Below are 25,464 nucleotides of genomic sequence, written 5' to 3' on the forward strand. Positions count from 1 at the left end.
CAATTTATATTTATAGTCTATAACAGGCTATAACCCCGGATGTATTGATATAATGAATAAATATGTAATTTAGATTATTGCCAAAAAAATCGTTTTATAAACTTTTGAATTAGACTTACTAAAAGATAAACGATACTGAGAATTGCTGAGTTTTATCCATCTCAACAAATCTTGTTTGAATTTAATCCTATTACGAGGAAAACGGAGTAGTGAGCTGCTATTGAACTCCAAAAGTTAAAAAAGAAGGTAAATTAATAAAAAGACAACAAATCATATTGTTTATCCAATATAAATAATCACGTGATGATTTAATTAATGTTTATATACAATAGGATAACAATTTTATTTTTATAATACGATTTCAGGTATAAATGCAAAGTTGGATTGTGTCTAAATCATTCTATTGCAGTAATATTTGATTTTAGTTTCAATGTAGAAGTCAGTGCAACAAACAAAAAGATTGTGATATAAATGCAGTTACCGCAGTATAATACATTTGACACGATCCTTTACGAATTAACAGTATACAAAATAATATACAACGTTATGGTATTTTACTTATTATTGGAATGCTAATTTACTATAATAATAATAATAATATACTAACAATTTTTACAGTACCTATTTGGCAGTAGAATTTAGTTGTTACTATGTACAGCTGTTTCTCATTATGTATTTAAAATATTACAATACCATAGGCAACATCCATGATACAGCATGACATGTGAAGCCTGTGTCATAATCTAACCCTTAACCATACATGCTTCACAAATAATTATGCTGTATTATGGAATTTGACATGGAAAAAAATTGTCATATGTGGAAACACAGTACTGAAAAATGATGGATATACTGCAGTACCTAAGACCCTAAGCTAAGAGTTATACCACAATTACTGTATTTAAGTTCGTAAGAGGACTTCCTGAACGCTATTGACACAAGCGGATGCAAGTAATTGTACACAAAAGTGACTCACGAGAAGCCTTGCCCTCTCCTCGATGCAGCATCTCAACAAGGGTTGTTTATGGAAAAAACCCAAGAGGTGAATCGGTCAAAAGTGGATCAATCAGAAAGAGGCAGTGTTATGTTGAAAACAATAATATAAGGGACCATGTCACAATTATTCTACTGCAGTTACTGCAGTAACTTTAAGCCAGTTTATGTAATTATTTAGCAAGAATTTTAATGTGGGTAATACCTGCCTCATAAACTTCTACTTTGAAACAAATTAAAAAGTTAGCAAAAAGAAATGACAAAAGAATTACTATAGGTTTTAACAATAAAACAATAAAATTTAAATTATTACTATCAATATTATATAATAATGGCAATAACATATAACAGCCATTGCAATTGAGGTTTGTTAAAGAAAAAATGATATAAATAATAAGTATACAAAGAAACGAATAAAAAAAATTAATATTGTTATTTCAGGAAAGCTAACTTTGGATTTTGATGTCTACGTTCGGAGGAAATCTCGCCATAACTGATGTCGTGTTAATCCACAAGAAGGGGTCGCTGCACGGAGCCAATTTTCTACCTAATTTTGACGCAAACAAGGAATTAAAATTTTTGTTACGATGACCTACTAAACTGGTCACGCGTATCCAAAACACAGAGTATGTTTTGCAGAGACCTGAAACAGACGCAAATTGCAAACACATCCAGATTAATTCACAGTAATTCAATAAATGATAACAAATTGTGGCTATTTTTAGATATAGGAGTAAGTGAATGACAAATAACATTGCAAATGTCCATCAGCAAGGTTTCCAATTATAATTTGTCAGTTCGATCCCCCTTTTTTTTAACGAACCCAAATACTACTCCTGTCGCACATTATTTTTTTACGAACCACACATTAGACAGTCATCACGGTTCTGTAGAGAGCACGCCATAGCAGCCATGTTTTCCGTTTTTGATTTTTCGTTCGTTTTGGTGCCTAGCGATTCTTTGTTTAGGGTAAATTTGATTGGATCGGCTGCTGGTCTTGTTCGTAGATAGTACATTCCCGTCTTCAAACCCTAAAAAAAACCCAAATTATTGAAAATTGTATCAATATAATGAAAGCATAGCAGAGGTCAATCGAGTAATATTATTATCAATATATTGTTTACAAACTCCTTACAAGTTACTTTGCGAAAACAAGTATTGAATTTTAGTCGACAGATAATTTGTCATTTGTACAACAGGATGATTTATCAAGCAAAACACATAATAACCTTCTTTCCCAGCTGCCTTTCTATCTGAAATTCAAAACATGATAGCCAAAAAAAAATCTGTTTTTTTATATCTTATTACAAATTATCAATTTACTAAAGTGTCTACGACTAAAAAATCAATCTAGATTCTGAAATGTTCAAGTTCAATTTAAAATATTTTTCCTTTCACTTTAAAAATAACACAATAATAAAATGCCGACTCAATTCTTAGAATTTCAGAGAAAATTGTACGTTAACAAATCTTTCCGCTTCTATTGTAAACAGTTGATATATTTTTCACAAAAACAAACGCAAACATTAACCGCCTGACAAGATACGCCTGGTGCAGAACGTTGGTCGCTTATGGAATTAATTTACTACCGAAAATAACAATTTACATAGTATTTAGTAGCAACCTGTTGTGATCTTAGAATGGGTATGTAACGGAGACAGCAGATTTGTTTTGCTAGTTTCAACCAAAGATGTTGTGGATGTTTTAATCAGCTGAACTTCCTGCTAGGTGACAGATCGAGAATCTTCAATAACACGAAAACATATCACGAACCAAGTACGCAGCATGGCTTATTCACATCCCTAATTATGAATACATTTACGCAAATTGCAAGTGTTTGATGTGTAATTGTTTATTCCTGTGGGTAGTGGTGACCCGTCCCTCTGGGAGTGACAAAAGGGGAAAGGTAAAACCTTGTAATTGTATTAATTAGTAGTTATTGATTAATTAAATCTTTCCTTCTTAGTTTTGGTGTCTAATTACTGTGAGAATCTCTATGAGCCAATCCACTTTAAGCTGTCAAAACTATCAAACTTGTTTGACAAAAGAAGTGTGATGCCCATATATGGTAGTGATATGTTCAAATATGGTAGTGATATGACATCATGTTCATATATGGGCACATCACATTTTTGTGTCACATAAAGTTTGATAGTGTAGGCAGAGCTTTAGTCTGTGGCATACTTTCTTTTAATTTTACAATTCAATGGGTTTTTTTTTAAATGTATTTGTATAGTATAATGATTAAAGATTATGAAATAAATTTATAAATCATAATGACAAATTATTGATAGATGAATATTCATGACTCTACTAAAATCAAATAGATTTTATGTGTAGTACCATTGATATTTTTCCAACACTTTTATAATAGAAAAAGCCCAGTCTGGGATTATTAAGCCCATATTGAAATTAGTACAGTATATACATTATACTAATATTAAAGGGGAAATGCTGTATACATTTTGCTCTTTGACAGTAGAGGGTCTGGCTGCACTAGCTGATCTCAGATCCTAATGTTTTATTAAATAACTTAAATCTATGAGTTTAAAATTTAATTTTTCTTAAATTATTATTGAAGAATTTTTGTTTGTTTGTAATCTCTCGGTTAGTTTAACAATGTGGTGTAGATATTGTATATGAAGAGAAATTATTAATTTAACATTTAATTTTCTGTTTCATAATCATTTTAAATTGAGTATTACATCCAGTACAGTAACAAATTCTATTAAAAAGTTAAATATTTTTTTTATAAAATGGGTCAGCATGCAGATATTTGTCATGATAAAACAGGAAATAAGAAAGAGACAAACACTAATTTATTTGACTTAAGTTTTTTCATGGAATAAGATTTTAAAACTCAGTAAAAATCTGGATTTAATAAGCTCCGTAAACTGGCTATGGATAAATAGTGGCTATCATTCGTAATTTCTACTGATGTCACATTTACGATCGATTGGTTGAAAACAAAATAACACAATTTATATAACATTTTTAATGGATCTTTCTATTTTGATCTAGAATGGGTCAATTCTATTCTAGATCACAATATCATTGTATAGTTAATATAATTACTAATAATAACACAGGCCTAAATGTGGAGTTCATACAGTTTCTATACTGGTGTGACCCAATTTCATGTTCAGGTCAAAGTGTAAAGTTCACTACTAACAGTACAAATAAATGGTGTGTCTGATCATTAAAGAAATCGGTACTTCTTGCCAAGTTAAAGCAAAAACAACAAGTTTAATACAACCCTTGCCAAATTGTATACTACTGATTCAACCACATTTCTAACTCCTCAATACTGTAGTTAAACTTAAAACATTTGTTATTAACCACATTCGCAACCTGTACAAATGTGTAGAGTTCGATTAACTTGCAACAAGTAACTGGATTTAAACAAGGGATGTTTATCAATATGAAATGAAAGTTATAAAGATTTCCTTTGTGTTTTAAATGACACATTACAAAACTTAGGACCAGAAAGCGGGATGTGCAAAGTACTGAAGTTGGCACCCACTGTAAAGCTCTGTCTACACATTAATCTTTAAGTGACTTTAATGTGCCTATATATGGACATGGTGATGTCATATCACTACCATATTTACGAATATCATTACCATATTTGGGCACATCACACTTTTTTTGTCAAACTAGCTTGATAGTGTAGACAGAGCAAAAGAAAAACTACTATAATTTTTAAACATACTGTAGGCCTACTGCAAACTTTATATCAAACTGACTATCAGCAATTTGTATATAACATAGATGAGAACAAAATAAAGAGTTAAGCTCTGTCTACACTATAAAACTACTGTAGTAGTGTAATGTACCTAAATATGGTAGTGATATGGATATCATCATGTCCATATATGTCTTATTTGTCACATAAAGTTTGATAGTTTAGACAGAGCTTTATGGAGTCAACTTTTTATGAAAATTACAGACAACTTTAGTGAACTAACAAGGTTCAGACAAAATGCCTAATGTCTATTATTGAACATTTAGAAATAAACAACTTATGTTGTTGTAAGTGAATGGGTAAAACAAAATAAGAAATTACATTAGGAGTTAATATGTTTCAAAACAGGATAAAAACACACTTGAACATTATTAAATAATTAAGAGTTGAAAATAAATATTTCTAAACAGGGAGGATTTGCAATTTGTTTATAATTTTATATGAAGTGCAATAGGATGTGTTTTATCTGTATTTTAAATGATGTATTTTATCTGTATTTTTATATATTATGTGAATTTTTAACTTTAAACAACCGAAAATAATTTCAAACCATGTACTATATATTACTGTGTTTGAATCGATCATGAATACTGAATAGTATATATTCTCCTCTTTTAAAAATAGACCTTCTTTCACAATATTGACAAACTATTGAAAATGTGGCTAATTGCAGTTCACACACAAACACCAATAGAAAACAATCAAAATAGACCATTAGTAATTGCCATTAAGTTCATACTTCTAAATGGAGCAGTTGCAATTTTGTTTACAATTTCAAATGAAGTGTGCATAGTTACTAAAAATAGACCTTCATTCACACTATCAATGAGAAAAATATTATTGTACAACATAAACATTTGGCTATTTTTGAAATATACATTCTTTCACACTATTGAAAACAATATTATAACAAACATTGGGTTAATTGCAGTTCACACACAAACGCTTGCCAAGAAAAACAACCTAAAATAGTACATTAGTAATTGTCATATAGTCTACAATTCAAAAACAATTAAAAGTAAATAAAGCAATTGGTTACCAAAACCCTGATTGACCTCTCAACAATATTAGATTTCCTATTTCAGTCGTGTTTTAAGTTTACGATAAAAAACATATTTTGGACTAGAGGATATAAAAACATGGTCCCTGGAAAACAGCTCAGGAAATTGAATTACACAGCCTTTAGATAAAAAGTTAACATAGCAACGATGACCAGACAACGATGGGATGTTTTGATGTGCTTAAGGGCCTTCACTTGAGGCAAGAAAGGCCTCAATAACCGGGGTGTGATAAAAACAATTTATATATTTATTATATAATATTTTTCCACAAATCATGATCACCATGAATGATTTTGCTTTTTTTTTCTTCAAAACACAAACAAGTATTATATACTGAATACAAACTTTGTACCCTTGCAAAACTTACACACTGGTCTGTCAACACAGTGTTTTGTATGGTGTGTGTGTAAAGACCAGAGTTTACACACTGGTGCGTCAACACCTGTGTTTGTACGGTGTGCACTCATGTGTGTGTGTTAACTCTAATGTGAAAGGGGCATTATTATTATTATTATTATTATTATTCACTTTTATTTCAAATATCAAAAAATTGACCAAAGTATGACCAGCTGTTGTTGAATTTCAAATTTGGTGGTTTAAAAGTATGATTCCAGCTACTGGCTAAACCCAGGTCTCAGAGTATAAGGGCTCCAGAGCATGAGTAGCCCCAATGCAATTACCCAGCTTTGGAGGGTCCCTTAGGTAGGAGTGTTATTTATGAATACTTATTTTATAAGATTGTAAATTTAATATAAAAAATTGAACCTACCATAAAGCAAAAGGTCTTTGAAATATTATAAAACTTACCGATTTCCATGCATAGAAATGCATACTACTCATTTTGCCATAGTTAGGCTCAGCTATATGTACATTTAGTGACTGGCTCTGATCAATGTATGCTCCTCGATCAGCGGCCATTTTGAGAATGGTCTTCTGGGATATCTCCCACACTGTTTTATACAGTTTCTTCAAATCATCCGGTACCTCTTCTAAGGACTAAACATACAAAAAAAAATTGATTAAAAAATAACTGTTTCTAGAAACATATAGTAGAAAATTCTTGTTTTTGAACAGTTTCATAGGCAAATTCTGTGATACTTTAGCACATATGTATCATATGGAATGACTGTATCATATCATACAACACTGTATACAGTAGGTAATACCAAAGAATATATATCACAAGAATGAGTAATCCGCGATTTTCCCTGTAACAGTAATATTGTCCATGTGGTAGGGCGCCGCCATAAGTGTGGATGTATCTGGGATGTATACAACTTTTTGTGAAGGTTTCACTAATCAAATGCTGGACCACCGGAGTATTTTCCGATGATAAAAATGTTATCAACTACATGCCAACATCATGTTAAATACTATTTGAATATTTAATTGTTCGTTTTATGCAATTTATTTAGTAAAAACTGCCGTATAAACAGTTTGATTTATCAACCGGGCGCTACGATAGCGTGACCGGGCGTGTTGGTGTTTACGCGTTTTCACGAAGGATAGTTTAATAATATTCCTATATTTAACTTGTTTCTGGTAAAACAAATAAATGTAATGACATTTAACATTTTCTCCTATTAATAACATGCGTTTTATACTAATTTATATCATAAAAACAATACTTAATTTTCCGGGCGTACAGTAGTACACGGCAATGGTAAAGAATAGGCCGTGCTGAGTAATATTCGTTGATTTTTGGTGTTGCTGTGTTAGGCCTTTTTTGTGAACTAACTTAGCATGTTAGTAAATAATTGTCTGTAAAAGTGAATAAACACTAGTTTGTTAATAAATATGTATTATAAAATAGTTTACAATTGCAAAAACTATCATCATAATTCTATTTAATGTGACATGTATCATGTCTATTAAATTAAGTCTTATTTAGTATTTATACATCCGCCCTTATGAGGGCGGGCATCACTCACTGGAGCTCTCTGTTACAAATTTCTCATGCAAAAATCGCGGAATACTCATTCTTGTGATATTATATTCTTTGGTAATACAGAAATTTCCAATGACACTGGCCACATGGGAAGATGCAGTAACTACTTTACTGAGGCTAGGCTAGTTAGGTTTACCATCATTTCTGGTCTCTTCAAAAGGCACTTCATTTGCTTGATATATATTTTTATATCATAAAAAATCATCATGATAAATATATAATCTAAAAATGTATGCATCGGAATTCATCAATCAACACAAACGGAACAGAGCAGCAAAATACATGATTCACAGAGTGTAGTCCATCAAAAATCTGATAAAATCCGCAGAGAACCCACTTGGGAGAAAAGAATTAGTAGAAGTTTATTGAATTGAATTATAAATGTGTTTGTGTTGCAGTCGTGGTGTTGTATCGCATGTCAAAATAAGTTAGTATTAATATTGTTTTTGATACCAGGCAGTAACATGATGGAAGAACTCAATTCGTGTTGGTTAGGTAGTGCCTTTGTATTGTGCACAGTATGTGTTAAAAAGCTGGGTAATGTCAACAAATTCTTACAAGATATATTGCACGTCACTCTACTCTATTGATGATTAAATCATCAGTATTGAGTGAGTCTACTTCTGTATACTTAATACCCTCAATAAAGCTCTGTCTACACTATCAAACTTTATGTGACAAAAAAATATGATGTCCCCATAATATGGACATGATTTGAGTATTATATATCACTGCCATATGAGCATATCACTACCATATTTAGGCACATCACCCAAACTACAGTAGCTTGATAGTGTGCAGACAGAGCTTAACTCTCTCCCAAAACCAGACCTTTCCTGAGATCCAAAATATTTTGTTTTCTATTAAAATGAGAATATAAGACATTTTGAAAAACCAGACATATTAAGCAAGGCAGATGTTGTTGAGAAAGTTGACTGTACTACCAAACTACTAAATAAAATGTTTCTAAAATTATTCTATAAAAATAAATGGACCGTCACACCCAGTCATTCTATTTTGAGGATTTGAAAAGTACTTGTATATTGACAGGATAATTAGTAAGTGTTCCAATATAAAATGTCCTTCAAAAATCTACAATAGGATATTACAATTATTTCCACTAATTGCTTTAATTTTTACAAGTTTAGGGACCAGATGCCAAAATAATTCTACTGCAGCAACTACATGTTTTACTGCAATAACTTTTACAAATAAATATTTATTATATTATCTATATTGTTTAAAGGTTTGCATTGCAAATGTTGATACGAAGTTAGTGGTACACCACATGTATAGTTGAATTGTTGAGTTTCTCGATGTTTCAATCAATTTTCTTTGATCGTCTTCAGGAGCCTTCAAATAGTAGCTTAGTATTACCAAAAAAAATAATTATACATATCTGTTTATACTACTTATGTGCAATATATTCGTTTTATACATTCCAGTAGCGCTAGAGATGTACATTTTTATCTACCACTATCAAATATTTGCTAAGTTCCGTAGCAAAATGATAACCCAACTAGCAAGGGGTTTCCTTTTTTAAATATTAAATAATTCTACAAAACTTGATTAAAGAAATTGAGAGTTTAAGTACCTTTTGCAAGATTAAAAAATAACTAATTAAACAAATTTGTAATCAAATTTAGCTAGTTTTGAAATTTTCAACTAGTTATTATGAAAAATCTATTAGCAAATTGCTTGTTTTTTTTATACTCTGGTATTTTTCTGTATTTTGTAGTAAATCATGATGATTATAATGTGTCAACAAGCAAAATTTCATATCTCAGGTTGTAAGAGTCAATAATAAAGTTTACTTTTAAGTTTAAGAGTTGGTTGAAGGTTCCAGACAATATCAATCAAATTTAAAAGTCATTTGAAAAAGCTGACCTGACATAATTTCATTTGGATCGCTCCGGATCAAAACAAGGTGCGTCCTCACGTAGCCTGTGGCATCAAAACTTAGCGAGACGTTAAAACCAGGAAATTCACATGATTTGCAATAGAAGTAACGTCAAAATGTTGTGACATGAAGTTGTTTTTCCTCCAAATGTAAAAATCATTATTTTTAGATTTTACCGTGCATTTTAATTCTACAATTTTTCAGTTGATTTAGTTTTTAAATTGAATGATAAAATTAAATCTTTAAAAACTATTCATGTTGAAACAGCAATAATTTATTTGGGGGGTTTTTAACCTAAACTGGTTAAAATCAATGAATGGCAACATGCCAGGCAAAACAGCCTATTGGGAGTGACATGATTTCCAGGCACTTGGGTTATACCCAATGCTTCAGGAAAATGTCAAGCAAAACAAAATAGAGGACCTTGATATCAAAGCAAATGTGTGATTGATAGCAATTCTACTTCAGGGGATCTAGTCTAGAAACTACAACATTATAGGGATATAGCCATAACTATAATAGCAAATATGATAGAAATTCAATTTGATAAGGGATCTAGCCTATATACTGTAACTTTAATAGCTAAGGTGAATACAGGTGTGGATGTTAACTGTACTGTACTTGCGAGTTTTTGCATGTTAATGTAACTACTGAGGAAATAGCTGGGTAAAAACACTCCTTTCCAGTACAATTTCTGTAACAATTAGCCCAAAACAATAAGCATGGTTTGAATAATACTATAAATAATAATTACTAGCACAATGATTTACAATCTTTAGCCTCCAAAACTGCAATTTCTCAGAGACTATATTTATCATACATCCATTACAACATTATGCCAAATATAGTTTGTAATTAAATAATTTAATCGGAAAAATTGAAATACAATTATAAAATTTACTAAAAATCAATCATTAATACGCTTATCTTACATTAATAGCCTATAATAATAATAATAATAGACATTTGCATCTATAAATAAATCAGTGTCCTCTTGGTAATGACCATACAAGGAATGAAGCCAAAGTGCGAGCTTACTAGGCTGACATTAACAAAGCCACATATTATACAAGTGGTTTTAGATTGTATTGTAATTTGTGGTCATGTAGCGAGTTCTAAATTGCTATGCCCTTGTATGAATACAATATAATGCACTAGATGATTTGATTAAGCTTAACCCATCTCATCATTAACTACCTGCTTTCTTCCGCTAGTGATAATCATGCGGTGATTTAATCTACCCTTGCAGTCATTAGTTATATAAAATTAATTAGTACCAAAATATAAATCTGCGATAATTCTTCTAGTCCATCTAATAATACACACAATATTCTATAAATATAGCAACAAATCTATTTAAAAACCATCAAAATATCTAAACTGTTATACTGTAGTTTACTATTTAATACCACAATTTGTTGGATACTGTACATTTGGAAAATGTTAAGGATTTTATTTTGTCATTCTTAATTAAAGAATGTTGCCAAGGATAATCTTAGTGTAGGTGAATTTATTCACAGAGCTTTATTTTAAATTATTTATACTGGGAATTATGATCAGTGGCTTTAGTAATACACCGGGGTAACCGCCTATTCGTCTAGAAAAATGTACTAGGTTCTTTAAATAAAGTGCACATGAGCCAGATGTGTACACTGGACCTACGGTTTATAGTCCTTATCCGAGAAGACTTGTCCCGACACCAGAACCATGGAGCAAGTGAGCCTCGAACCACTGTCCACTCACTCGTCAGGTACTACACAAGTTGCTTGTACAAAACCAGTCTTATTACATTCTTTGGGGGTGGCTCAACCAAATCCAATAAATGCCTAGAGATTAGCAACTCATCCAATCTGCTTCCCTAAGAGCTGAGACCTACTTTATGCAGCATGAAATAAGATACTGTATTGTACCCAATAAGAGTCATGGATTGATGAGCAACAATTCAGTTCAGTTGAGTCTCGACTAACTCAGGATTTTAGCGCCTCCTATCCTAATAAAGAAAATCAGCGGGCATAAACGACAACTAACGACTAAAAGGACAAAAATAATGCCTTGGCAAAAAAATAAAAATGATGGCAAAAAGTAGGAGCGAACATACTGTTATGTCAAGTGAAAATATACTGCAACGCTACCAGCTGTGTCACACAATTAAATAAATCAAAAGAAAGCTTTTTTTTAAAATGTCAACATTAACATTCATCTACTTCTACGGATAGAAGAGTTATTGCTTACAGCAACAATACGCTAATGAGGCAAATAAACAAAACAAAAAAAATGATTGTTTTACTGACAATCTATGCAATAATTTTCCATACATCTACGTCAACTATGACAACAATGATTAGTCTTGACTTTTAATATGAAGAATTCACAAGTGCATTTTATAGGCTGTACCATAAACGGTCTTCACAATTATCCCAAAAGCTCACTAATGAGGACGAAATGCGATTGGACGTTATGAATAACATTCTGTCTGGTACGCATCAGAATTTGCGTAAACACCAGGCTGATGACCCCTATAATCTACAGGTTTTAATGTAACTCGAGTGACACACTCAACATTTGTATGTTATTTGAAAAACAGGAAGATAGTAATTTGCGAGAACAAGTAAATCAAATCTAAATTGGGACAAGTTTTAAAAAATGAGGAGAGTGATGTCATGTATTTGTCACTGTTTTCTCCCTAATTTAAGTCGATGACAAATTTTGTGCCCACTTCTAATGAATAGAATATTAAGTCTTCCTGTGATACAAAGAGTTAAGAAAAATGTAAACTTGACGAAAACTGACGATGCTATATCTATTTCAATGCAAAGGTCAGTTTTTAAGCACACACATCTTAAAGATTGAGTTATTTATATTAGTTTAACACTCCCATAAGGGGAAACCTTCAGGACCCCAAAAAGTGTCCCTTAACAGGGATGTACCCTAAATAGGTGTCCCAAAGGGGTTCTACCATATCCAAAATAAGTACAGGTAATATGTTCTCTTCCTCTAAAGTTTCCATATTTTCTGATTTTATAATTTTAATTGCTTGAACAGTATATTGATTCTTGTTGTCATTTATTTTTTTTAATATTTTATTTTATATATGTAATTTATGTGCTGGGCAAAGGTGGTAGATTTTCAAGGTCTTCCATATAGTCTTCCCACTCAGCCTAATTTCAACCCTGCTCCCATTCTAAATAACCTCTGCATAACTTTACATTTTTAGAATGTAATTAATTTGTATGATTACTTGAATGTTTTTATACATATATATTTGTATAGTATGCACAAGCTCAATGCAGTTTCTTATGTCCTGATGAATAAAAAAACTTTGTAAATATTTTCCCCACCCACCTTTAACGTGACGACATCTCTTGATGTCTCTAGCTACATCCACAAAATGAGTAATGGAGATTTACGAAAGCAACAAGGCAGTTGAGAAAGTGACAACTTAATGGACAAATTACTTGAATTCCTGTATAAATTCTTACCTGTACAGAACCGCCAGACTCAATGAGTCGGTTCTTCATTGCATCACTCCAGAAGCCCTTTTCAGTAAGGTCCTTTAACAAATGCTGATTCACAATCTAAAATTAACAAGCAAGGTTATTATAATTAATTTATAATTCAAGTAAAGACATGAATTGTCAAAAATAACAATTTAAAAACATAAAGAATACCTTGGGGTTAATTGGGTAGGTGACAAAACAGGGGCGAGTGCTATAAAAGAGCTAGGCATGTTATCAGGCTTAAAGGTTTACAAGGCTGGTACAGTAATAGAGAAATGTTTGTTTTTCCTTCTAAGATTGTAATTGGATAGGTGACAAATCATGGTCGCATTATAACTTAGAAAACCCTAGCAGACGACTTTCGATGCCAAACCTGGAGCAGATTCAGGGGACGTGGTTGTATCTCTAATAGATCATGGATCTACGAATGTGATTAATGAATGTGTGAATCTTATACTGTATGTTTAAGCATACATTCACACAGTCAAATCAATAGAAATTATAGAATATACATCAGTAAGGCTCTGTCTACACTACCAAAAATGTGATGTGCCCATATATGGACACAGATGATGTCATATCACTACCAATACCATATTTGGGCACATCACACTTTTTTTGTCAAACTAGTTCAATGATAGTGCTTAACAATATAAAAATCCTGCCAACAAACAAAAAATATTTTTTCAGTTGACTACCTAGAGAATAGATGAACACAGGAAATGTTATAAAGAAAGCGGATTTTTTGTTTTACCCGGACAACTAGACAATCTCAGAGGATTATAGTACAATCATGTGCCAAGTTGACGCGGCAGCGTAAGCCACAAAACGACTCACTATTGTTGAGTCAAGAATCGAATATCAATCAGTGAACACAATTACCGCTCGGGTTTAGGTAAAGTTACCTCTTCCGTTTATCATATTTGACAATTTTGTACTTAATTATATGACTAGACAATACCAGTTGAATGTCAGACAATCTGTAGTGGTTATAATAGAATTTAGAACCAAATAAAGCAGACCAGCTGTGTACCAAGGCAGAGTGTAATCCCATGCGAGTATAATCTCCCCCGGGCTTAATTTAGGTTCAATTCAGACACAACACTCATTGTAACCCAAGAACAGTACCACCACCTAATCATAATCTCCTTGGGACTATATACTCAGTTATATACAGTAAACTCTCCCAATACCAGACACCAATGGGCTGGCCCAATATGACTGGTTTTCTGGAAGGTCTGGTATTTGGAATGCGTTTCTAATGGTAAAAATGAATTTGTGACCATTTGGACCTTAAGAAAAGTCTGGTATTGGGAGAGTGGCCGAGCGGTTAAGACAGTGGAACCGTAATTACGTAGCCATAATATCGGCAAGGGTTCGAGGATCACTCGCTCCATGGTTCTGGTGGTAGAACGAGTCTTCTCGGATAAGGACTATAAACCGTAGGTCCAGTGTACACATAGCTCATGTGCACTTTAAAGAACCTAGTAAATCTTTCGAGACGAGTAGGGGGCTACCCCGGTGTATAGTCCACACAAACACAGCCACTGTCACACACAGCCACTGTGCAATTGGGACTGGACCGCTTTTAGAGGTGTTTACCACCTGTTGGTCCCGATCCTTCACTAACAGTGTTAGTGAGAAGTTGAATAATTAAAAAAGAAATAAAATAAGTAAAAAGTTTCCGGTATTAGGAGAGTTGACTATATAGCATATGGACTATTTGGCGCAACACATTTCCCCATTTCTAATATCGTTGCAGTGTATATGACCATGAATAGAGACTGAAATTTCAACATACCTGAAATTCACCCGAAAGCACCCTTCGAGTGTAGATGTTAGTTGTGTACGGCTCAATGGATTCGTTGTTGCCCAATATTTGTGCGGTGGATGCGGTCGGCATCGGCGCTAACAGTAGACTGTTTCTTACACCGTATTTTGCAATATCTTCTTTAAGCGTCTTCCAATCACAAAGGTCGGTTGGTGTTACACCCCACATGTCATATTGAAGGACCTGATTATACAAACGTGTGAATGATTTTTAAGATGAGGAAACTGGCATCTATATGTTCATTACAACATAAATAAAATTTTATTTTCCTTTTAAAATGCAGTTCTATCGTGGTGGTGATTTACACAATTAAGCAATCTGCTAGTTATATTTTTCATATTGCTAGTTGACAGTTTTAAAACTAGTTTAGTGGTTTTAATTTTTTTTTAACAGTTACAGTCTAGCACTCTATTTTTTGTATTATTTGATTAATTATTTGAATTAATTGTTAAAAACACATCTGCCCGATTGCTACTTGGGTAGCTCATCATGCAAGTTTTGTGGAAACTAGCAAACCTTCGCTATTGGATAAATAAGTAAAATTTTTTTCGCACCTGTTTTGTCCAATAAACAAACAAATCTTACCCCTTTACTAACAGGTGAACCTTCATAGGTCTCGTAAGGTCCAAGCTCCTTAGCGATCTCACAGCTAGCTTGTAGACTTGCATGGTAGATTGTTTCAAAGATTTGGATGTTGAGGTTTTGTGCTTCCTCACTCTCAAATGGAAAGCGCATCAGGATAAACGCATCAGCTAAACCCTGAACACCGATGCCAATTGGACGATGTCGCATATTACTCTTCCTTGCCTAAGTTTATAACATTAATAATAATACATAAATAGATATATATTCAATCAATACATTTTGATAATCAATACAATATTTGGATAATCAATACAATACTTTTGATACTCAATACAACACATTGTTTTATTTTGTCTTTAGGCATATGTGGCCAAGGATTGTACTGTAGTAAATAAATCACTGTCCAATCAGATAGGTGGTACTCCAGCTGATACAGGAGCTACTTTATGAACCAGTTTCACCAGTCTCGAATGATGAACTGGGTTCTTAAGGTGCACACAGCTGTGTACACTAGACCTACGGTTCATAGTCCTTATCCAATATTGTTTAGGTACAGTAAATGGTGCCCTGCCTTAACCGCTCGGCCATTTGACTTTTATAATCAACACAATAAACAATCAATACATAATTTATTGATAATCCATCAATACAATATTTATTGATAATCCATCAATACAATATTTATTGATAATCCATCAATTACAATATTTATTGATAATCCATCAATACAATATTTATTGATAATCCATCAATACAATATTTATTGATAATCCATCAATACAATATTTATTGATAATCAATAAAATATTTATTGATAATCAATACAATGCATATTTGATAGATAATCAACGAATAAAATTCATATTTAGTGTGAACCATTGAGAAAGCACAGTTAAACCATATGTTTTTAATTACATTAATAAACTTACCTCAGGAACAGGATAGTAATTTACTTCAATGATCTTGTTTAAATTTCTAGTTATCACTTTGGTAACATCAGCAAGTTTTTTAAAGTCAAATGTTCTATCATTATTTACAAATCTTGGAAGAGCGATGGAAGCTAGATTGCAAACAGCCACCTAAATATGTAAACAACATCACTTTAGTAAGAACGTATCTAATCTTTAATAAATACACTAAAAACTGGTCCCCTTGTTTTAGATTTTAAGATTTGTTGAATGTTTTTTACGTAGACAGTTTCCTATTTGCTATGTTATATATCTATGTATTTTTAAACTCAGATTTTCAAGCCAAAAAAAGATATCTTGGGCCAGCTTGGGATTTCCGGTTTTGGGAAATTTGACTTAGCACAGTGAATACCTGGGAATGAATATAATTGCCCCTGGCGACTCGCTGAGCGACATATTTTTGGGCAACTTAGGGATCTTTATAGAAATTGCAAGCTCAATATGAGTTGACGTTTGTTAGTTCTTCCAATGATGAAGGTTTGTTGTAACAAATTCCTCTAAAAAAAATACAAACATCAAGAATAAAATCGTAGCACCTACCTCATCTGGGCTAGAGTATTCTACGATTTCTGTACACAGATTACTACATTTAATAGTGCCCAAGTTCTGTTGGTTGCTCTTTCTATTGCAGCTGTCTTTATACAGCATGTATGGCGTGCCTGTTTCAGTCTGTGCCTCTATGATTGCATACCAAACTTGCTGGGCTTTCACACTTCTTCTTGCACGGCCTTCTTTTTCGTATCTACATTAGAAATATTTATTAATATTTGTTTTGCTAAAATACTTTCTAAAAACCTCATTACGGTTTTTACTTCAGTTAAAATTTGATTTGCATGGCCATATTAACGTGCTAAGATGGACACTTGCAAAGAATGGTAGTGGAATCTCTCAAAAGTGTTATAAATGCAATTCAATAGTAGAACAATTTCCAGTTAGGGACACTGAACTTAGAGCTTCCAGTTATGGAGTCTGGATTTGGAAGAGTTGCCAATTAAGGACACTGAACTTAGAGCTTCCAGTTATGGAGTCTGGATTTGGAAGAGTTGCCAGTTAGGGACACTGAACTTAGAGCTTCCAGTTATGGAGTCTGGATTTGGAAGAGTTGCCAGTTAGGGACACTAAACTTAGCAGAGTTTCCAGTTATGGAGTCTGGATTTGGAAGAGTTGCCAGTTAGGGACACTGAACTTAGCAGAGTTTCCAGTTATGGAGTCTGGATTTGGAAGAGTTGCCAGTTAGGGACACTGAACTTAGCAGAGTTTCCAGTTATGGAGTCTGGATTTGAAAGAGTTGCCAGTTAGGGACACTGAACTTAGCAGAGTTTCCAGTTATGGAGTCTGGATTTGAAAGAGTTTCAAATTAGGGACACTGAACTTAGCAGAGTTTCCAGTTATGGAGTCTGGATTTGGAAGAGTTTCAAATTAGGGACACTGAACTTAGCAGAGTTTCCAGTTATGGAGTCTGGATTTGAAAGAGTTGCCAGTTAGGGACACTGAACTTAGCAGAGTTTCCAGTTATGGAGTCTGGATTTGAAAGAGTTTCAAATTAGGGACACTGAACTTAGCAGAGTTTCCAGTTATGGAGTCTGGATTTGAAAGAGTTTCAAATTAGGGACACTGAACTTAGCAGAGTTTCCAGTTATGGAGTCTGGATTTGGAAGAGTTGCCAGTTAGGGACACTGAACTTAGCAGAGTTTCCAGTTATGGAGTCTGGATTTGGAAGAGTTGCCAGTTAGGGACACTGAACTTAGCAGAGTTTCCAGTTATGGAGTCTGGATTTGGAAGAGTTTCAAATTAGGGACACTGAACTTAGCAGAGTTTCCAGTTATGGAGTCTGGATTTGAAAGAGTTTCAAATTAGGGACACTGAACTTAGCAGAGTTTCCAGTTATGGAGTCTGGATTTGGAAGAGTTGCCAGTTAGGGACACTGAACTTAGCAGAGTTTCCAGTTATGGAGTCTGGATTTGGAAGAGTTGCCAGTTAGGGACACTGAACTTAGCAGAGTTTCTAGTTATGGAGTCTGGATTTGTAAGAGTTGCCAGTTAGGACCTGGAATTCTGGTTATTGGAAGAGACTCCAGTTAGGGACACTGAATTTAGCAGTGTTTCCAGTTATGGAGTCTAGATTTAGAAGAGTTTCCAGTTAGAGAGCCTGGTATTTGTACGAACTGTCTGGTATTGGGAGAGTTGACTGCACTAAGAACCAGAAATTGACATACTTAAGATACAGTTCCTCAAATTCTTGACCCCACTTATCCTCAAGTCCAGGGCATTCATGAGGACACATGAGTGACCAGTCACCATCACTCTCAACACGTTTCATAAACAGATCTGGAATCCAGAGACCGTAGAAGAGATCTCTTGCACGGTTTTCCTCAGCACCAGTGTTCTTCTTTAGATCCAGGAAGTCAAAAATGTCAGCGTGCCATGGCTCTAAATAAATTGCGAAGGCACCAGGTCGCTGCAAAAAGAAAATTTCACAAGAATTAAAGATATGCTGCTATGTATATACAACTGTAAAAACAGGCCCTGTGTTGGTAAAGTAGCCAATTGGTGTTCACTCGGACACAAAGAAAATAGATTTGGTAAATTGAGTGTGACTTTTACAAAACATTTTATACTTGACTAGTAGTACAGTATTATATCGATTGTTGATGAGGAAAATGAGAGTGGACTATATAAGATTACTACTATACCTTGTTACCGCCTTGATCTACATATCGTGCTGTGTTGTTGTATACCCTTAACATTGGCACCAATCCATTTGACTGACCATTTGTCTGTAAAAATTGGAAAATAAATCATATATAAAATTGATTTTCATATTTCAAAAATGTATTTATTCTCATATAGAATGTTAATCACTAAAATAATACATTTTGAAAGTATATGCTTCTCTAGCCCTTTTACATCGCCTAGCAACACATGGGAATACAGGGCGCAAAACAAACAAAAACTTGGCACCCCAGTATGTGTAAACTCTGGCATTTTCTATGTAATGTGAAAGAGGTACAAGTAAAAGCTACTTAAGTTACCCCTGCAATGTAACTCCCAGCTGCACGGATACAATGAACATTCACGCCAATGCCGCCAGCAGTCTTAGAAATCAAAGCACATTGTCTCAAGGTGTCGTATATACCATCAATGCTATCATCTGACATCGTAAGAAGGAAGCAACTAAAAAAATATTAAATCTAGTTAAGCTGATATAAAGTTTGCAGTACATCATGTAGATATACACCACATATATTAGTTCTGAAAAGAACTGTTGAGCTTCTCGACGTTTCGATCAATATGCTTTGATCGTCCTCAAAGCATTTGATTGAAACTTTGAGAAATTTAACAGTTCTTTTCTGAACTAATATATGTGGTGTACCACAAACTTTATATATCAACATTTGATTTCGCCATGCAAACCTTCAAACAATATAAATCTAGTAATGTTTAGACACTTTTATGTGTATATCTTTTGTGAAATTTACTTTTAATTAAATTTATAAAATCTTATCCAAACATGGTTTGATAGCAAGGCATCTAAAATCATGCTGAATTCTGAATAGGACAACTTGTTCGTACTCTTGCAGTACACGATAGTGCCGTGGGTTTTGAAGTACCAGTAAAATGATTCGTTTCATAAGTTTAAATTTACCTTGACAGTTGAGGGCGGTTTGTACCAGCGTTGAAAAGTGTTGGGGAGGCATGTGTAAACCATTTCTCTGACATCAGGTTGTACGTCTAAAAAAAGAGATGAAGTTATAATTACTATGTAATAACATCTTGTATTTGATAACATGAGCAATGAATTTTTAAAATTTGCTGCATCCTGGAATTTAGCACAAAATGACAAAAAAAATATATAACAAGTTCCAACTTACAACCAATCAGTGCGTAATAAAATCCTGAAAATGTGCCTATATATGGACATGATTATGTCATATCATTACCATATTTGGGTATATCACTGTCATTTTTAGGTATATCACTGCCATATTTGGGCACATCACACTTTTTTTTACAAACTAGTTTGATAGACAGAGCTTAAAGGTTTATTCAAGATAAATATTTTGGTAAGAGTGCAACATGTCGTCCTCGAACCATCCGTACCTCTATAGCAGCATCAATGTCTTTATGATGAATGCCAACTGCCACTCTCATCAACATGTGCTGTGGACGTTCAGCAACTGCAATATACAAGACAGGTTATGAATGTTAAATGACATATTCTTTGAACTTGTAATTGGTAAACTAAACAAGTTGTCCAACAAGTGTGTTTGCTTGGTGGCTTAAACCAATATCCCAATGAAGAAAATAACATTTACATACTTAAACCTGACAAATACAGTAGAACAATATTCAGGGAAAACTTTCTTATGAAACGAATAAGGGACAATAAATGTTTTACATGAAAGGCAATCCATATGCACGAGACACCTTATTAAGGGACACTTTGTTGGGTCTTAAGGCATCCCTGTAATAGGGGTTCAACTGTGTTTAACATATTCCAATCATTTCTAAAGCCACAAACCCACTCACCTTTTCCATCTAGCTTTAAAAGATATGATCTTTCTAGAGTTTTGAAACCAAAAAAATTGTAACCATAGTCTCGGTCGTAAATAATGGCAGAGTTCAAACGCTGAAAAGAAAACATTTTTTTGTGAATATTTTAGGGATGGGCAGTCATGGCAGTAACATTTGTTGTAAAAATAAATAATATTTTGCAATATGTGCAATATCTTGAAGGCGCTACATACTCTGATCAATCGGAAAACAAAAATTAAGTCAGTTTACTCTGATATGAATATTGTGATTAACTCAACATATATTCTTGCTTTATCTTTTCACATGAAAATAACAAAATTATATTTGATAATTTGTTTTAATAAATCATGTCATCATTTAAACACATACCTCTTTATTGTCTACTATAATTTGGTAAATTTCATCAGAGATCATCGGCGAAGGTTTCTTGTTTCGTGGATTAACGTATGTATAAAGATCATGCATCACATCTGTAAAAGAAATATCAATGAAACTGCAAAATTGAAATTTTTAAAAATTGGCAGATGGTATTCAAACTTAAAACACAACCACAAAAACAGGACTTCATTACCACGACAACCACATTTCAACATAAGCAAGTCCCAAGCCGCCATACGAATGTGCGCATTGGGCCAATTGTAGGACAGGAAGTTGGTACAATCATAGGATTTTGTTAATAGGAATTACTTAAGACAATGCTGAGAACAAGATTGAATATCAATGTACGAGTATACACTATTAAACAAAGGTTATTGCATTGCAATGCGAAGCAGTAGTTTGACAAAAGTGCGATGTGCCCAAATATGGTAGTGATATGCCCAAATATGGTAGTGATCACTATATCCATATATGGGCACATAATATAAGTGTTTAGGCCTGAAACTTTTTAGATTGGGCTGACTTTCTCTTAATCATATCAGACCTTACCACTAAAAACCTTCTTTGTTTCCTTGTGTAGGTTAGAAACAGCAATTCGTGCAGCCAAGACGGCGTAATCAGGATGTTTGGTTGTCATAGTGGCTGCTGTCTCAGCCGCCAAAGTGTCCAGTTCAACAGTGGTCACGCCTGGATAAATACCGCTGATTACCTTTTGAGTGATGGCAGCCTATTGTTAATAAACGAGACAATTACTGAAGTGTGTGGTATTTAAGTGGTTCTTAAGTGAATCATGAGGCAAGTGAGTTTAGTACTCGTATTGACTGCCTCCTCTCTTGGATGTGTTAATGTTTTTGTCATGATTGTTTGAAACTATTTAAATAGTAGTACTGTCTATAACATGTTGTGTTAGTGCGTTCCATTTGTCTATGATTCTTTTGTCAAAAAAAGTGTCTCTTGTTTTGGTGATGTGCCTGGATTTTGATGGTGTTTGGGAGTGGCATCCTGGTTTGTGACGGATGGAAAAGAAGGTTGTAACGTCCAGGTCATCAAATCCATTTCTGGGATGAAAGTAAAACTCTCAACTGTGTTTCAATTGATCAGAGGCAAATTTTATATTAATAAATTAAAATAAAAAAATTAATACACAAAATTGTTTGTGCCACAAAATGCACCTCTGTTGACTATGGCCATAGGAAATGATATTGTATGCAAAGGTATTTATTTGACTACTTGGTTGGGATCTTTCTTACCGCATCTACAAAGTCAGTATTCAGTTTATAACATAATTTGTCAACTCTTGATGTTACTTTGTCAAACATGACCTTCTCGCTTCGACCATCTGAAATAAAACAAGTCAAATTCATTGTAATAATAATACATGGCCCATGGGCCAACAGATTTATATGCAGAACAAAGAATTGTTCTTTTATTTTAACAAAAAAAGTCCACAGTTTCAAAGTTCCTATTTTTAGGCTCTTACTTAGTCTGGCCTAAACTAAAATATGCATTAGGCCTATGCTACCAGACCTATTTAACCATTGGCTCTAGCATATTAGGAGACTAGATCTGCTGTAAACTAGGCCTAGATCTAGGCCCTATTTTCCTGAGCTAGCCTAGTAGCTAGGCCTAGCCTAGCTAGGTCCAGGCCCAATCAATTCATTAATATTATCATAACAATGCAATGTATGCCTATATATATATATATATAACATTTTAGCTTACATACCTCGCTTTACAACATACATAGCAGCAGGAGACATGATTTACTTTCTTCTCTTTGTATATCAAGAAAGAAAAACACAAACAAACGGAAAATAACGGAGTACACTTCAACCGATAACCTTCCCGCTAGGATTTCAAGCGCGAAATGTACAAGAAAACTGTAATAGGCGCGCGAGTCACACTGCACAAATGAAACGATTACTTCCGGGGTGATCATTGACGTTTCACCGTCGTTTTGACCAATCATAGAGGAACTAAATAATGGACCACAAAGAGCGCGAAGTTAAAACAAATTCAACGATTACACACAATCGATCACAAATAAAATGAAATACTGTCCCCAATTATCAATAAAAGCGAATTTATTTATCGAATGGTGGTGTGAGAAAAATCACCTTGTCCTCAACTCTATATTGACATCAGAATCAAGAAAAAACGTGGGCCTAGTCATGATGTTGTTGTAAAATGATGGCGAAAACACAAAATCCTAATAATTCTACAAATTAGCGTGATACCGTTTTGATATGCCGTACTAGAGGTAGCATAGGCCTAATTAGTTTGTTGCTGCCCAATCATATCTGAGTCGTGCTAATAAATAGCTTGTAATTTTGTATTATATATTTTGCTTACAATAATCTTAAATAATCAATTGAATAGAACAAATCCTCATAATATTACATTTTAAAATCAATTTTAAATCACTTATAATAAACCAAATGCAATATTAATTGCATTCATGAATATATTAATTTAGGCCCATATTACTTGTACCTATACTGTGTTATTTTTGGTACCATTATTGTCTGTTCTGTAGTGTATGAAACAAACAATTTCCAATCTTTATGTTTTTATATAAGTTATTGGACAATAAAACTTTTAGAAAAAAAAACGTTGAATTTGATAAGTTACTCATGCGATAATAATTGTAGGCCCTAATGTTTTAACATTCACACTCAAATAAGTAAATAAAGTTTACTTACAAGTTGCAAAGTACAACACATTCCATAACCCTCAGCTGGATACTATCTCCAGAGATGTGTTTGATGAACCCTCCATCAGAGGTTATCTATAAAAAGAAGAGAATGTAGGCCTATTTAAAACGCCGTGTGTAGGCCTATCACTCATGTAAACTCTTTCTTGTTAAATATTCTCGTGTCAATGTTTGTAAAAATTGTATTTTCTGTAGACTCTCGTCATTGTACAATTCATGTCTTTTAAAAAATAATTATTTAGATATTTTTAACTGTAATTTTTCTCAATTTAAATGTATTATTAATAAAATTATTTAAATAATCTTTTTTTTTTCATTTTGTATATATTTATATTGGCTAATGTTTTATAGTTTAGTTATTCAACCTGTTATTGTTGTTTTACACTGTTGGTTTGAAATAAAGAATAAATTAACAATGTACATGTCAACTCAGAATTATGGACAATAACCAAAAAAACAAGAGGACGAAATTGACTGTTTCCATAGGAAATTATTAAGAAAAATTTTAAAAATTAAGTGGCTGTACACAATCAGAAATATAGAACTACATAGCAGAACGAAAGAACTAAAATGGTCAAACATAATAAGGAAAAGAAAATACAAATAGACCGGACATAATATGCTAAGGCCTCCGATGGACACTCCAGCCAAATTAGCGTTGACAGAATCCATTCGAAAAGTTAAAAGACCAGTTGGCAGACCAAAAACTACCTAGATAGGAAACATAAATAAAGAACTCAAAAAGCAAATACATCGATCGCAAAATTAATGACAGACCATCAGACCACCCGAAAGAGAGTCATGGATGGAAACGATTAGCGTACGCAATGTCTACCCAAGACGAATGTATTTTGTCACTTCTCGATATTAATTATTAACGCCCCGGGCGTTTATTCGAATAAATACGGTATTTAATTTCATTATTGTTCATGCATATTGGTCCATCTTTATATATCCCTCTTTTATTTTATGGGACTGCTGTTTGTATTTTGTATATTTCAAATGCAAAAAATACATTTCATTTTACAATATTTTTAGGTCCGATCACCCGGCCCACTATTTCAAAACCCCAGATCCACCACTCCTGTACTTAATTACCTGACCTGATATTTTTTTCATATTGATTAAGATAATACAATAGGCCTATTAAGTATTATTGTTTTATTTCATTGGCAACATAAAATAATATTTATTATTCTCTATAAACTGAAGAGGTACACACACACACCCACTCAACATTATTGATTAGGAATTGTATTTGTAATCATCCAATGAAAGACGAATAATGTTGGAATTTCCCAAGAAAAAAA

The 25,464-nt window shown here is 33.3% G+C and overlaps 1 protein-coding gene across 2 annotated transcripts; it reads right to left on the minus strand.

Moving 5' to 3' along the window:
* Positions 1-302: 302 nt before the first annotated feature.
* Positions 303-23,604, minus strand: LOC140050290 (ribonucleoside-diphosphate reductase large subunit-like). Of its 2 annotated transcripts, XM_072095412.1 has the most exons (17): positions 23,168-23,600; positions 22,692-22,780; positions 21,991-22,168; positions 21,433-21,533; positions 21,058-21,157; positions 20,629-20,705; positions 20,174-20,259; positions 19,560-19,701; positions 19,221-19,304; positions 18,744-18,985; positions 17,069-17,270; positions 16,490-16,639; positions 15,561-15,782; positions 14,946-15,158; positions 13,127-13,222; positions 6,607-6,795; positions 303-2,024 (listed from the first exon to the last, which is right to left on the minus strand). In XM_072095412.1, the coding sequence occupies exons 1-17, from the start codon at positions 23,199-23,201 to the stop codon at positions 1,848-1,850; spliced, it is 2,382 nt and encodes a 793-aa protein (XP_071951513.1). In that variant the 5' UTR covers positions 23,202-23,600; the 3' UTR covers positions 303-1,847. The 2 variants fall into 2 exon arrangements, with proteins under 2 accessions (XP_071951513.1, XP_071951514.1); XM_072095413.1 differs by lacking the exons at positions 303-2,024; positions 6,607-6,795 and adding an exon at positions 10,960-11,637 and having other exon boundaries at positions 23,168-23,604.
* Between the last annotated feature and the right edge of the window lie 1,860 nt (positions 23,605-25,464).

The sequence above is a fragment of the Antedon mediterranea genome, chromosome 5 (assembly GCF_964355755.1).
Source record: "Antedon mediterranea chromosome 5, ecAntMedi1.1, whole genome shotgun sequence".
Taxonomy (NCBI): Eukaryota; Metazoa; Echinodermata; class Crinoidea; order Comatulida; family Antedonidae; genus Antedon; species Antedon mediterranea.

Bases quoted from the DNA above. Each gene is read 5' to 3' on its own strand.
- LOC140050290 (XM_072095412.1), bottom strand. From the start codon at position 23,201: ATGTCTCCTGCTGCTATGTATGTTGTAAAGCGAG. The intron at 21,158-21,432 runs GTATGTGTTTAA...TTTTCTTTTCAG, and splicing joins TTATAGTAGACAATAAAGAG to CGTTTGAACTCTGCCATTAT. The intron at 19,702-20,173 runs GTAAATTTAAAC...ATATTTTTTTAG, and splicing joins AACCGCCCTCAACTGTCAAG to TTGCTTCCTTCTTACGATGT.